Source organism: Opisthocomus hoazin, chromosome 2 (assembly GCF_030867145.1).
Source record: "Opisthocomus hoazin isolate bOpiHoa1 chromosome 2, bOpiHoa1.hap1, whole genome shotgun sequence".
Lineage (NCBI taxonomy): Eukaryota > Metazoa > Chordata > Aves > Opisthocomiformes > Opisthocomidae > Opisthocomus > Opisthocomus hoazin.
The window spans coordinates 52,356,697-52,371,786 of NC_134415.1; the positions used below are offsets into that span (position 1 = coordinate 52,356,697).

Genomic DNA, 15,090 nt, shown 5'->3' on the forward strand with positions numbered 1-15,090 from the left:
TTCTGGATTTTGATCTGTCTTGGGCCATAAAATGAATGCTTATTAAATAGGATTGGATAGTTCTGATAATTGTTGGACTTTAGGATTGATTCATACCTGTTGCCCCTCTGCTTACATAAACGCACATTTTCTGACTTGGTTGCAGTCTTCAGCAAGGTTACTAATGTTCACCTGACCGGGGTGGTGCTTAGCTTTGGTAGTGGTGTCCATGCAGAGGAGATCTTGGAGAGCTGTCAAGGTGCTTTGCTGTGTGTGCTTGAAGCCGACAGATTTAATTTTTGCATTTGTAAGGTACAGCCTGCAAGGAAGTAGTTCTGAATGATCACAAACTTGGGGGCTTTTTGCTGTAGTAAGGGTTGTTTGCTTTCCTCCCTTTGGGGAGGGGGACGTGCTGCATGTACGGACTTGCTCTGAAAGGAAAGGATTTGCTCCATTAAAATGTCTTGTGCAAAGAGGATGGCTGCCAGCTCTCACCCTGGCGTTGCAGAAAGCAGAACTAGGCCAAGGTTTGAATGAATCATGAGGGAGTTTAGAGAAATCTGCTTTATTTTTCTTGATAAACCTGCCAAAATCCTTCAGTGGGAATGCAGTTGATGGTAAAATTGCAGCCTTGTCTACGGGCTAACTTTTTGTGCCTCTAGTGCTGCTTGCGTCACATCTAGAAAGAGCTGACAGATAAAGAACTGCATCATTTGCAATTAATCCTACTGCTTTTTGGATGGGGTCACCTTGGAATGCAGCTCTTGAAGTTAACTCCATTTCATTACAGGGGTCATGCAGTTAAACTTGTGTTGATTGTCATGCCCTTATCTTATTGTTGGCGGTTGAACTTGTTTGGTTTGGATATTCTGCATCTTATAAGCTAAAAATGGATGTCTGGATACATAACTTCCAAGTTAACTCGGCTGCAGGCTAGATCCTTGCCCACACCCACAGTCTTTTGATGTGCGTTTTTTTCTTTGCAAGTGCTTTGTACCCATCTTTTCCTTGCGTGTATCTCCTGCTTATCGGCGTGCTTCACCTTTGGTTGTTAACTGTCCCCAGTTCTTCGCTCCCTGATGCCGGCAGCAGCCTCCCCACTGCGTCTGTCCGGTGTTTTGCAGTGTCTTGCACAGAAAATAACCAGATGTGCTTAGTTGATTAAAGGGCTGGGGGTCTCGTCTGCGTGCTCTGCACAAGGCAAAGCCCAGTTCGGTGCTTAGCAAGAAACGAGCACTGGTAAATCCACGATGTCCGACATCCAGATCCTGGCTTCTGCTCATTTCTTTACGGGCTGTGCAACACTAGAAGAAACCGGCTGATTTTCCTTGGGGAGGAATCCTACACAGAAATAGAGCTGGCAGCCTTCGGCCCCCTCCCGCCCCGGTATAGGTCAGAGGTGTGCTGGGGACACTCTCCACCTGGCAGAAAGCTGAGGGGCTTGAACTTCTGCAGATCTTTGTGTAAAGCTGGTGAAGCAGAGTGGAGTCGGTACACGACAGGGGAGCTGTACAAGTGCAGTCAGCAGGGTGGCAGTGGGGCGGGAACAGTGTCTGGGTGTGAGTTAGGGGCTGGGATACAGAGCCAGAAATTATGGCAGTGTGAGGGTTTTTAGGTGTCTGTTAACAGAAGGATGTCTTTGCTTCTGAATTTGTCTCTGACTTAGAGCCAGTTTCCATTTTATGGCACTGTTGACTTCTCTCTTTCCTGAATTTTTAGTATCTGAAGCTCGTGGGTTTTTTAAGGAAAAAAGTCAGTCAAGCCAACCTTGCCATGTTACCTTCCAGACAGGCTTTTCCCCTGCTGTGACAGAAACCTCTGCCTAGTCTGGTCAACGGTTCATTGAGACCTTTGCCGAGCCAAAGCTTGGTTGTGATAGTTTGGTGCCACCGTATGCGCTGCAGCCCCAGAGTGGAGTGAATGCGCTTGTGTGTTGGCTGCTGGGCTGCCACACAAACAAATGACCCGCTTTCATTCCTTCTGGCTCTGTCACAGAGTGCTATGTCATGCGCCAGCCCTGTAACCCCTCACTTGCCTGTCCTGTGCCATCTCTTTGAAGGGTGGGAGGTAGGAACCGTGTTTGCCCATCGTTATTAAACACGGGATTGGAAGTGCTGTATAAACGCAGAGGGTGTTGAGCAGCCACCGGGTGCTAGCAGCTATTGGTCACTGCTGACTTGGGCCGAATTCAGCCCGGTGACCTAGACACAGGAGGCCACATATCCTGTTACTAAACCCTTCAGCCATCTTGTCACTCATCTGTAATTGCATGAGACGTACAGAGGTGAAGTGGAGTTTGGGGCGGTTTCCTTCCATATGTGTGTTTAGAGAAGTTCTCTCACTCCTCTAACTAGTATGCTCTGGTAAGGCAGGCTGTGGGCTGACATGCTGGTTTTCTTCCTTTCCAGTTTGCGGTATTGATGTGGGTATTCACTTACGTTGGTGCCTTGTTTAATGGTCTGACACTGCTGATTCTCGGTAAGTGGTGTAAATTGTGCTAAATACCTGGCATACAAAGTAACCCCGGAAAAGTGCTGAAGAACCACTGCTTGGTTCTGTGGGCTGTTCCTGTGTTCCTGAGAGAGTAGCAGGATGTTGCAGTTGTGTGTCCTTTTTTCTAGGAGGTTGATAACACTGCAGAACAGATCATTTTGAATTGCAGTGTTGAATTCCTTGAGATTTGCTGATTTTCCAGACATTGTATCATTTGAAAGCATGGTCTGTTGTGCTTGTCCCTCTCAGGGTTAGCCTTACTTGAATATGATTGCCACATTGTGGCATTGGAGGAGGTACAAAATTGGCTCTGGTCACATCCTGGTGCAGATAGTTTGTTTTATTGTATCCCAGAGTAGGCTGGCTTCAGGTGTCAGAAACCAGCTGACACTGGCAGAAGCCTAAGCATCCTTTTTGAAGAACTTGCATAACACACAGTGAAAAAGTGATCTGTGACCAGACTGGCTGTACTGTTAATGAGACCTGGAGAACAGCCTAGCTTCTCCTTAATGGGGGTTACTTAAATTACTGGCCAACAATTTTTGAATGTGGCTTAGTTATTTCTTTTTTTTTTTTTTAGTACCTTTTTGAAACAGATGTCAAGGTGTGAAAACTAGTCATTGTTTTACCTGAAACACCATCACTCTTGTCAATATTTATACCTTTGATGTGCTCTTTTCCAGCTTTGATTTCGCTCTTCAGTGTTCCTGTTATTTATGAGAGACATCAGGTGAGTGTTCAATATAATTCATTAAATGCTTCATGAAATGAGCTCAGTTGAAGCAAAACCACAAGAGAAGAAAACCGAACTTTATTGCAGTCTTCTAAAAATCTTTAAAGCCTTTAAAACATAGGCCTTTAACCAGGAGTCAGTGCCAGGGCTGAGAGAATCAAGTTCGTGTTGAAGTCCAGACTTCATGTGCTTTCCCCCCCCTCTTTTTGGTAGAAGTGTAAGAGGCTTCCCCAGCAAACAGTGACAAAAAAGGCCTGATTAACCTGATCGAGATGTGGTCAGGACTAAAGCAGCGGTAGGCACAGTGCATTAATCCTGGTGTGAGTACTTCTGAAAGAATTTCTGAAGAAACTTATTCGGAGCTGATATTCAGGATTCGTGTCCTGAAGCCTGGTGGAATTTGTAGCCCTGGCAAAAACAGGAGGCGGGAGATGCTTGGCACAGTCCAATGCTTCTCTTGTGGAGAGACTAGTGTACAAGAAGGTGGTAAGGAGGAGCCAAAATTAAAACGTGTATGATGAAAATAAATATAGCAGAGCTTGAGTGGGGACTGTCTACAGCAGGTTGTAGCGCCAGAGGGGGGAAGCCAGCTCTGGCTTAGCAGTCGCTTCTCCTCTTTCAAAAACAACGCTGCTCATGGAGGCCACCCTGGGAAGGGAGGAAGAAAGGCACTGAGCAGATGGTGGAGCCCCTGGGGCTCCTCTCCGAGCTCCTAGGGAAGAAGGAAGTACTCTGCAGTGAAAGGAAATCCTGTAGCCCTGAGGAAAGATGGTGGACAATTTGTGTGGCTTAACCTGGGCTCCTCAATCCTCTTGACGAAGTGAAGGCTGCTCTCCGAAGGCATAAGCTGTTTAAGAGGCCCAGCCCGCCTAAGCAGCTTTGCTCCTCCACGGTGCCTGGAGGAGCCGACTGCATCTCACCGAGGGCCCTGGTTGTGCCACCCTCACGTTGGGGTGGCCTTGAGAAGAGGCGGGGAAAGCACTAGTGACCAGTTTGATGGAACACGCAGAGCCAGGGATGAATTTGTGTGGGTACTTACCCGCTGTTCCCTGCCGCTGTGCACGTTCCTGGAGGCAGATGCTGGCGTGTACTGTGGCTGAAGCTGCAGGAGCTCCAGCATCAAACTGGGAAATAAACACGGCTGAGCCCCTTGCTTCCGGCAGTGGCCTTTCGTGTAAAGCACGTCTTGGTGCGGTGTGACTCTGCAAAGCCACTGTTTGGATGGGCTGGTCTGTAACAGCTGTCATCTTCATTTCCAGGCCCAAATTGACCATTATTTGGGACTCGTGAACAAGAATGTCAAAGATGCAATCGCTAAGTGAGTTGGCTTTTTTTTTTTTTAGTTTTGCTTTATAAATAACATTTACAGTTCTTGGTATGTCTTGTATGTGACAAATGCATTACGTCCTGGGAGGGAGGGAGAAGCCTTTGTTTAAACTTGAATGGTTATGAAATCAGCTCCTTTCATGCTGATGCTGTGAAGTTAATCCTGTATTAATTGTAATAAATAACATAAAATATAAATATAAAACGTAATAGAAATCTGTATATTTGAAACCATTAGTGAAACCTGAGGCCCTTGGCAGTTGCAGCTGAGGGGTGAATGAAGAAATTTAGCAGTTTCCTTGGTTTCTTAGTGTAGTAGTCTTGCGTTGCTGTGATAATTGCCTTTGCATGTTGCTGCTTTTAAGACTATGTTTTCACCCACTTTTTTTTGTCTGTTACTCAAATGCTGTTCTTTCTCCTCTCCTGTTCCTCTTGTAGGATCCAAGCAAAGATCCCGGGGTTGAAGCGCAAAACCGAGTAAAAAGCCTGAAGCAACTTATCGATAGGAAGTTCATCTTTTAAGGGGGAAAACTACTCATTTGGATTTACATGGGGAGGGTCAGGGAATAATAAAACCCTTGACATTGCAGTGCAATTTCACAGATCTTTATTTTTTAGCAACGCAGTGTTTGAGGAAAAATAACTGTTTTGACTGCCATGTGTTTCATCATCTTAAGTATTGTAAGCTGCTATGTATGGATCTAAAACTAATCATCTTCCTGTATCCTGTGTGCAGCACTGGCTAATACAACAGATTTGAGAAAGCTGTACATTTTGCTTCATCAGAGGTAGTCCCTGCTGCGTTCCAGAAGAGGTAGTGCAGGTGGAGCGGAGGATAACACTTCCCAGTTTGTGCACTGTGTATGGTCTGTGTAGATTGATGCAGATTTTCTAAAAATGAAATGTTTTAGAAGAATATACCATTTTAGCAAGTTTTGAAAAATCTTGCCTTTTTGGTATGAGTATAGCTGTATCGTGATTTTACTGTTTTATCAATTGCCAATATATATATATATGTGTGTTTCACAAAGCTTAGATCTTTCAGCTGCTCCACAGTGCTTCATACTTCAGAGAATTGACTGATTTCTGGACTAGCTCCATAGCACACAAGCTTGAAAAATTAAAATGTCTCTGTAAACACTAGCATCTGTTTAAAAAACAAACAAAAAACCCCCAAAAAACACAAACAAATAACAACAGCAAAACAAAAGAGAAATGAACAAAGGAATCCTCACATGTAGTAAAGAAAATTACAGCATACACTTTGTTGCACAAATGTACAGTAGTTGATTTTGAGCAAATAATTCTACAGTCTCTCAAACTCTGATAATCTGTGGACAGAATATCTAATGCTGCAAATGTTTGGAAATGTAAAACCTTGTTATGCAAGAAATGATAAATGAAAACTTATACACTTGCAGTTTAAGCTGTATTGAACTAAGTCTGTGGAATGCATTGTGAAATGTAAAAAAAAAAAAACCAAAAAAAAAAACCCCACCACCCCACAACAAAAAAAAAGCAAAAAAAAAAATACCCCACCCCAAAACCCCAAGTATCAATAAAGCTTATAGACATAAAATATCGGTATTTTGCTTTCTTGAGGCAAGTTTAATATATTTATGTTTATTTTGTTTAAGTAAGTTCATTGTGATTAAATATCCATTGTACATGGTGGTGGAAGTAGTCTGTCAGACGTATAGCAGTGTGAGTAGACAGATTTTTCATGATACCTTTTCTTTTCCTACGTGCAGTGTGAAGCAGTTTGTTCAGTTCGTTACAGAGGCGATGTCCCTCATAGCCATGTGGGCCGGTGATGCTTGGTTCGGCGCGTAGTTCTGGCAGCGCAGATTCTTGCCTGCAGCGAGGAGGCCTCCATGCTGAATACTGAAGGCCCCCGCTGTCCCCCTTGCCAGCTGCGCGGACGGCTCAGTGACAGGGGTGACGGTGTCAGACACCACTCAAGTGTTGCGAGTTGGTTTTTGAAAATTGTGACAGATGAAATTTTAGATTCCGCTAAATGCGGTGAAGATCCTTGGTGTCGTCTATTTTTGATACAATAATGTATGATGCTGTATTCTAGTTCAAAGGAAATGGTAAAGCAAGCCCCAGTCATCTTAACGTGTTGAATCTGATTTAAGACCTGGACATTGAAAACTTGTATGCAAATTTGAGACGCAGGTTTTAAATTAATGGCATCTTTACCATTGAAAAATAAATTCATGCACTAATATTTTAGTTTATAGTATAATACATGATTACTTCTGAACATTTTATACATAAAGCCAAACCATATAAACATAGAAATTTGAAGTGTTTTCCGGACAGACACTATTGCTTTAAGGTATTTTTCACATCACCATTTGTTAATTTGTTCTGCCACGCAACTGGTTTTGTTTGGGATACAATCACTGTGAAGGGAAGGCAAACATGATTACAGCATAGGTAGAGAAGGTGCTCACTGACATCACCACCTAACATGGTTACGTTGTTTGATCAAGAAGGTTTCTTTAAAAAAGAAAAAAGACTGCATAGGGACTCTTATTGTGTATCTGACAAACTGGTCTTCTGTATAGTAATATAAGGCATTAATAAATTCAATTTTAAAAAAGGTGATTCTTTGAGGTTGCTGAAGCACTTTTGTGTGTTAAATGTACATTGATCCACTCTCAACTGAATATTCATTGCATCCAGCAGCTACCTTTTTGTGCAGTGGCCATCGGAAGTGGATTGGCAGGAACTTTCCACAGTTCAAAATTGGATTTTTCTGAACTGGGACTAAAGCACTATTTAATGTTTCTTTTCAAAGACTAAGTCTAATGTTTTATTTCAGCCTTTATTTATTTCTTTTGATTAACAAACAGTCTTTTTGAAAGAAAGGTAAGTTCAAAATGCAGATGTTGTTTCACGCCATAAATCTGTGGCAGTTTTGACACTGTCCCCATTTTCTGTTCCTTTCTAAACAGTTTCCTTGGAAAAAGTTGGAACTTTTCTTTCTCCCATTCCACTGTCCCTGTAGCTTTTGGTTTTGACAAAATGTGTGTTAGCAAATGTTGAACAGCTTCACTTGCCTTTTGTCAACATCTGCTTGTGGTCTCCACTTCCATGTGGAGGCAAGTCCCCTTTCATCTCGACTGCCTGCTGCCCTCCTGCCTCAGGATGCCACAGCCCGGTCACAGATGAGGGGTCTGCAGTGATGGGGAGAGGAGTCCAAATTCAGCAAAGATTCTGCTGTTTTTGAGGATAGGTACATTTTCTGGTATCGAGTGATTTCCCCCCCCTTTATAAGCAGCAGGGGCCTATCTGCTGGGTGGAGGGTAATGCAGTCCCTGCTCATGATGTACCAGGTGTTCCTAGAGATCGCTGTGGATGGCTTCAGGAGGCCCCTCCAGAGTGGGAAACTGATTCTTGGAGGCCTTCAAGCCCCTTCTTAACTGTAGTCAATGGCCACTGCCTGTGGAAGTAGTTATGTGTAATGCACATTTTCCCACAACCGGGGAGACTGCAGGAGCACCTGGGGAACAGCTTCCTCGTTATTTGTGTTACAATTTCTTTCATGGAGTCTCTCCATACTCTCTCCCTCTACTCACCGTTTGAGTCAAGCTTCAAATTCTGGCTGCAGTCAAGCTACCATCACGAACCAATTGTGAACAGCTTATCAAGAGGTGTCATGCTGTCAGGAATTTGTCCTTACAAGAGCACATAGCTTCTTCCTCTCAGAAACATTTTGGAATTTACTTGTGAAGGTATTAAAAACCAAAGCAGAAAACAGGGATAATGTAAGTACACAGCTGGAAAAGGTGTTAATGGTTAGCCCTCCTCTGTGTGAAATTTATAGCACCGTATGTTGAAAGCAAGGGGTGGGAGGCAAGACTGTAGCCCATACTACTGGAAAATTATTCAAAGGCACTTCATGGATAGAAAATTTTGCCAAATATATATATTTAAAAATAAAGTGGACTTAAAAAATGATACTTTGCTCCTTCAATTACTGAAAGCCGAAGTGTGAACCCCAGCATGCTCATTAGAAGTTTGCAGTTTTACTCAGTGCACCAAATTTGAGCTTTAAGCAGGTGTTGTATAAACACCAACTTTCTTGAGCAAATCTTCAAGCCATAGATTTTGAAATTACGCAAACTAAAGGGCCCAGCATTCTCTCGGTGTGCTCCCTTTTCGGACATGGTTTGAACAGCACAGTATTAGGCAAAAGCAGCTTCATGAGTGAACTGTTCATCACTTTGGCCTACCCAGGTTCCGAAAGGATTCCCCTGCAAACTTTCCTTCTCAAGGATGTTAGTCTCTCAAATACAAGCTCACGGTCGGTAAATTCGTATGAGTAATCTGAAAATGTGTCATCCATGCAGCATTGTGGGGATTACAGCAGCTGACGGGGCAGAGGCATTCATGGCTGGCCAGACCAGTCACTTGTTGGTGGCAGTAACAGCAGCGAGAAGTCTCCTTTCAAAGACATCGCCATACAAATATGCTACAAAGAAATTAATTGACAGCACAGTTATATTTCTGAGAAACCTGATGACAACCTTCAGCCTATCCTGCTGAGAGAGACAGGCTGCGTTATAGCCATGTACGTATTTGAGTGTGGATTTACCAGCAAGACACCAGGTAAAGCAACGCTAGGCCTGGGAGTTACTCAGCAAATACCAGCACTCAAGCGCACTTCCTTTTCTCGGGAGACGGTTAAAGCACTGTAACTAACTCATGCGTGTGTGTTTCAGTGAAGGCCTGGAGGCTGGAAAGGCTGTTCTTTTACTCTCTGTAGTTACACTTTGAATCAAGACATCCTCATCATATTGTCAAAATTAAGGCAGCTGGTAAGCTTTTCAGAGTTTCTGTAGCTTCTAGCCTGCAGGGTGAGAACTGAGGTAACTGCAGCCTTTGGTCCTACCTGGCTCCTTCTTCGTCTGACAGAGTGTCCTGCTCTTCCACTGTGCAGCCCCTTTTCCAAAGAAAAATGCTTCCCTTCCCCCCTGCCAAGTGGAAAATGAAAACATCCATTGGGGGGGGCTAAGTTTGAAGGACAGCTTCGTCTCGTGCAGTGAGGAGCATTATTGTCTGCAGGGTGTGGAACAAATGGAACAGAATGCAGATGCGCAGGCTCATTCACTGGCAAAAATGACTCAATCCTGTAGTCTCTGGCTTGTATTTTTCCTGCCAAGTAAGCAGTTACAAATACCTGGTTCTTGAATGCGGCTTCCTGATACTTGCACCTGTGAGAATTTGTGCCCTTTCATATCCTACGTGGTTGCTTTTCAGTTTTCTCGTTCTGCATTTTGTTGATGTTCAAAAAGGTCTCTTGTATTTTGTGTTCAACCACATTTAGTTTTTGTTCTCACCTTTCTGCTCCCTGTTTTGCTTGACAGTAGTGTCCTCTCTGAGTGCTACTGGAAGCTCAAATAGACCTGGGGAGTGATCCGGCAGGAATCACGTGTGTGAGCACACAGTGGCTGGCGCTTTTTTTTTTTATTATTTAGAAGAAAAAGGAAAAAACCCAACAAACACCCCAACAGAAACTTAAGGCACCTTTTGAGACTTCTCCTGTTATTTGAAATGTCTTTCTAAATCTGTCTGTCTTGCTGTTCAGCTGGAATTCCTGTCCTACCCTTTGCTGCGCAGGAGCTATTCAGTTATTTTGGTGTGACTGACACCCCCACCAGCTGTCTGTGACCTGAATGTTCATCAGACACACAAGCATTCCTGAGTCAGCGGCCGGGGCTGCAACCCCTTGGTGCCCAGTCTCAGAGGTTGGTGCTGGCCCACGCAGCAACAGGTAGGGCCTGCCCTCTCACAGGGACGAAGGTAAAGCCAAGGAGCAGATGCCTAGTAAACACAGAAACCCACAACCACGATGTTTCACCCAGCAGCCATGACCTTGGGAATGGGGCCAGGGTGGCAGGGGCAAATCGGGTGCAAATGACCATAAAATACAGCAATTCCACAGTAAGAAAAAGAAGCTAAAACTGTCACATGTCAGCATGCTTCAATGAACTCAGAGTGGGCCGAGAAAGGTGTGAAATGCCTTACTGTGGGTTTGGCATAGAAGGGTACATAAAAATTTTTGATCATCATGAAAATAAATAAGCAGTTACCTGCAGTCATCTCCTCCTGTGCTCACAACATACTTGTCATCATGAGAAAAGCGTATGTTGGTGACATGCGCAGAATGCCCGAAATACCGCTTGTGTTTGGCCTATTGGAAAAAACAGAAGTTCAGGAACGGGTACAGTAGCATGGCATTACGGGGCGACCAAGTTGCCGTGTGAGTGTTGACAAAATGAGATCCCCGGCAGTACCGCTGTCTTCGAGCCCACAGTAATCCCAGCTCAGCACCTGATTCTGTGCGTTATGGCCTCCCTGGCTGCTGGGCCTGCGAGCCGCTCTCCTGGGGACGGCCGTTCTGCCACACAGCTCCCACGCTCCTGCAGCCACTGCTGGCTGGGCAGCTGGCGGGAGATGACCTGTTGGACCGCGCCAGTCGGACACCTTAAAATTGTATGCTGAGGAGTTTGAACATGGGGAAAAGCAAGCTGTTTAGATTAAAGTAGAATATCCACTTACAAATTTTTCTGTGCATGGGAAATCAAACAGCTTCACCAGACCAAAGTCATCTCCTGTGACGATATTTAAGCCCGCATGGGTCACACATGCACAATTGACATCTGCTTTATCTGCATTTCGTGGCCAAATTCCAATGACTTCATCTCCAAGAATGCTGTTCCAAAACGAAGTTAAAAAAAAAAAAAAAATCATTAGACCATAAGACTTACTTGCTGCTGCTCTCTTACACAGAAAGGGGAGACAACCTAGCCTGATAATAAAAAACTGCCACCTTTGAAATAAAGTCTTTTCCCTCTAAATCATTGCACTGAATAAGATCCCATCCTGGAGGACATCAAAGAATGCATCTTTATAGTGTCACTCTTAAACCATCTCTATCCATAAATCCTGACGTTTATCTCCTGTGAGACCACTTGCATCACTGGTCTCTTCTCCCAGGTAACTAGTGCTAGGACGAGAGGCAATGGCCTCAAGTTGCATCAGGGGAGGTTTAGATTAGATGTTAGGAAAAATTTCTTTACTGAAAGACTGGTCGGACATTGGAACAGGCTGCCCAGGGAGATGGTGGAGTCACCATCCCTGGAGCTGTTCAAAAAATGTGTAGACATGGCACTTCGGGATATGGTTTAGTAGGCGTGGTGGTGACAGCTGGACTTGATGATCTTAAAGGTCTTTTCCAACCTATGAGTCTATGATTTTATACCAGCAGCTTGTGCAGCTATGGTCTCCTCCTTTCCTTGTGGACATGTATATACCCTCCCACGGTGATTTTTTGACAGCAATGTTCTCTTAGCCATAAGCTCTCAAATGAGGGGATGCTTGTTTGGATGTTCTCCCCTTGGTTTAATTTCCTTTGTAATCATTCCTATTTACCTACATATTAACTGTCAAATGCGTCTGCCCCACTCCCACAATCTGTCAAGAGTCCTTAGAAATAAGTTATTTGGGGCAGGTTTTTATGCTTACTTGATAGCAGTAAGAGTAGGAGGATTCTCACTTAGCTTCTCCTAAAACCTTCCTGTATTATCACCTGCTGTTTACTGTCAGATCTGCTTTTGGCCTGTTCCACTTTCTACAGTAAGAGCGCAGCCATGGTTTTGTAATGTTGGAAGGGTCCTGTATAAATCCATGTTAGTAAATATATTTTAATGATACCCACAACTCCTTCCATACTACAATCAGCTCATGTTTCCATGCCTCCTGTGCTGCTTGTGTTTGTTAATGTGGGATAGGGCAGCACCTATGCCAGCGTGCCAATAAAAGTGAAGCCCGAAGTGGTACAGAGCCATGCGAGGGGCCATGCACCTCACCGTTGGGAAGCCTGGGGCGAATAGCAACAACCCATGGTGGGTACACGACAGAGAGCCCTCGGTATTACTACAGTAATAACTACTACAGATACCAACCAGCTACAAACGTGTAAAAAAATGACTGTGTAAGAGAGCTTTGAGGAAGCGGAGTGTTTGTGTGCTCTCTCGCAGGTTTGCCAAAACCTGGAGACATTTCAAGCTTTTGGTTTACACAATCTGATCTTAGTTCTGTATTACACCTGTCTCCAACCAGGCAGGACGTTGTTCTTTAGTTTACCTTGTCCACGTGGCCCATGTGATCTTTTCTGTTAATGCAGGATCTATTATTTGCTTTCCTAGTGGTACCTCATGTATTTGACGCTTATAGGCACCTGTTGATACCTGAAAGTAGGAAAGGAAAAAGCTAGTAACTTTGCCATAAATGCATAATTCTCTTTATTTACAAGATTTCCAGCAGTAATGGTCCCAACAGGTTTTACCAGGAAATAAACATCTAGGATAAAATTTCTCTTTCTCTAATTAGCTGTAATTCATTGTATGCAATATGAAGTAATAAAAATGTTACAGAATGATAATTGAATGAGGTGTTCATATGCTTAGTGCATAGCTGATGGATTTCCCTTTAGTTATATATTCTCTAGTTTAACTTAACTAAATAAGAAAAATTTCAGAAGGAATCCTCACATATTAATTGAGCTATCATGTGCATCGCATCTTAGGGAAATGGAGGAGGAGAACTGTTTCTATATTGAAGTTATAATCCACAATTTATTTCTCAGTGTTGTACCCATTCCCTTGACATGAAAGTATAGTTTGCCTTTAGCACTACACTCCTCATCTTGTTTGGGAACTGAGCTATATTGCTACCGTTGGAGGTGCAGAACCCAGGGGGAAGACCCGAGTGTTTAGAAAGAGAGAGAGGACTTTAAACAGAGCTCTGCAAACACCCTAAAGGTAATCTGAGTTCTCTCATCTACCTCGGAACATTTAGGGGCACCTTGAAATTCAGAACAACTTTGGAAAGCCTCCCTCACCCTTTCTTACCTCCTATCTTGCTGTTACGTCTGACAACAGGTAAGTCACAATAAATGCAAACAAACATGGGTCTGCCTGGTACATACCTGAATGTACCTGCTGTCCGCAGAAAAATCCATCTGTATGACAAAGCTTGCAATGTCTTTGCAGTAGCCTATTCGGTTTAGGGTTGTACCTTGAGTGAGATCATAAAAATCTACAGTATGTTCTTGTGAACCCACTGCCAAAAACCTGTTGTCTGGGCTGATCCTAGACAGTAAAACATGGAATGGGGGTACAATTTACTGTCCCTGTGCAAGATTTTCTTTTGCTTCTCATGTTACACAAGAGAACAAATTCATTTTACTGGCAAACAAGAAAACCTCCCATCAATAGCAAGACTGAATCCAGGCCAAACCTTGATGCTTAATAGATGAGGAAGACTGAGGATACTGTATGTAGTTACTGATGTTACTATTACACTTGCAGCAAGCGTGCAGCACAATGTGCAGAGTAACACTAAACCTCTGTCAGAAAGCAACAGGAACCGCAATTTTCAAATGTACTATAATATTCATTCTCATAATCACAGCTCTACAGTGTAAAAATTACAAGCTATATTCAAGTGGATGTAACTGAATTAATCACAGGAAAAAAGAAAGTGTGTGGTATACAAGATATATAAGCTTTAGGTATACATAAATATAAGCTTTAGGTATATGTAAAGCCACCAGTCAGCCAGTAAATGCATTTCATGATTTCATGCAGGTTTCAACAAACACAGAGTTACAAAAATCTAGAAATCAGCTTGGAACTTGATGGACTTTTTCTTGAGTAAGGCCTGCGTATTTAGAGAACTTGAGCTGAAATTTCTGACATACCTGATATCCTGAATTGCAGACTTCCTGTCTCGCTTTTTGCCCCAAACCTTCAGGCTGTTTACAAGTAAAATAACAAATTCTCCATTCTTCATGCCAATTGCAACCATTTCACCGTCAGGACTGTATGCGGCACATCTTGCTGGATGACCCAGATTCACTTTGTTCAGCAGTTTCTGTATAACAAAAGCAATAGGCTCATGCCTCCCCTGGACAAAGCTACCAAGCAAATGGAAAGCTTCCAAACACAAAGTAAGAAAGTCACTTGTTCAAAACAAATTATCTACTGTTTCTTCTAAAGATGAAATCTGAAATTTCACATCAAAAAATCACATCCCACCAGGCATATGTCACAAAACAGACTTCAAAATATAGATGTAGTTCAAATGGGAGTTTCATGTTTACACCTACCTTGTTGCAGGGTGACTTCAAGTTTTACACCAGAAATAATACTATATAGTAGAAAAGGCTGAAAAATCAATTTCCTCTTTCATTTGAAAGGTGATTTTGACAGCTTCTACAACTGCTGATCAGGGTAGGTTTTTTCCATTTGACTTGCTATGTGAAAACATACTAGAATACCATTACATTTTCACTTACGTGGTTGTATTTATAATATATTCATTTTCGATATTAAAAATTATCCCTGTTAGCTCAGGTAACTATGCTTTGAAAAGGTTTATGTAGACTAGTATCAGCAGAAACCTTTTTTAATTAAAAAAAATTATTTATTTGTTATTTTTAAAAATAGTTGTTATGTAATTTGACTTGGGCAAAAATCCTG

The 15,090-nt window shown here is 43.0% G+C and overlaps 2 protein-coding genes across 8 annotated transcripts in view; one reads left to right on the top strand and one right to left on the bottom strand.

Annotated features, from left to right (window-relative positions):
• The window catches only part of RTN4 (reticulon 4), a 47,146-nt gene extending 40,002 nt beyond the window's left edge, over nt 1-7,144 (top strand). For all 6 annotated transcript variants that reach the window (XM_075413621.1, XM_075413622.1, XM_075413623.1 and 3 more), the window contains 4 exons: nt 2,388-2,457; nt 3,156-3,202; nt 4,465-4,523; nt 4,970-7,144. In XM_075413621.1, the coding sequence (XP_075269736.1) occupies nt 2,388-2,457; nt 3,156-3,202; nt 4,465-4,523; nt 4,970-5,012 (219 nt within the window). In that variant the 3' untranslated portion in view covers nt 5,013-7,144. The remainder of the gene's footprint in view (nt 1-2,387; nt 2,458-3,155; nt 3,203-4,464; nt 4,524-4,969) is intronic.
• Nucleotides 5,993-15,090, bottom strand: part of EML6 (EMAP like 6) — a 135,976-nt gene continuing 126,878 nt past the window's right edge. For both annotated transcript variants that reach the window (XM_009931317.2, XM_075413620.1), the window contains 6 exons: nt 14,310-14,482; nt 13,536-13,698; nt 12,692-12,795; nt 11,105-11,258; nt 10,636-10,736; nt 5,993-9,014 (listed from right to left, as the gene is read on the bottom strand). In XM_009931317.2, coding sequence (XP_009929619.2) covers nt 8,990-9,014; nt 10,636-10,736; nt 11,105-11,258; nt 12,692-12,795; nt 13,536-13,698; nt 14,310-14,482 — 720 coding nt within the window. In that variant the 3' untranslated portion in view covers nt 5,993-8,989. The remainder of the gene's footprint in view (nt 9,015-10,635; nt 10,737-11,104; nt 11,259-12,691; nt 12,796-13,535; nt 13,699-14,309; nt 14,483-15,090) is intronic.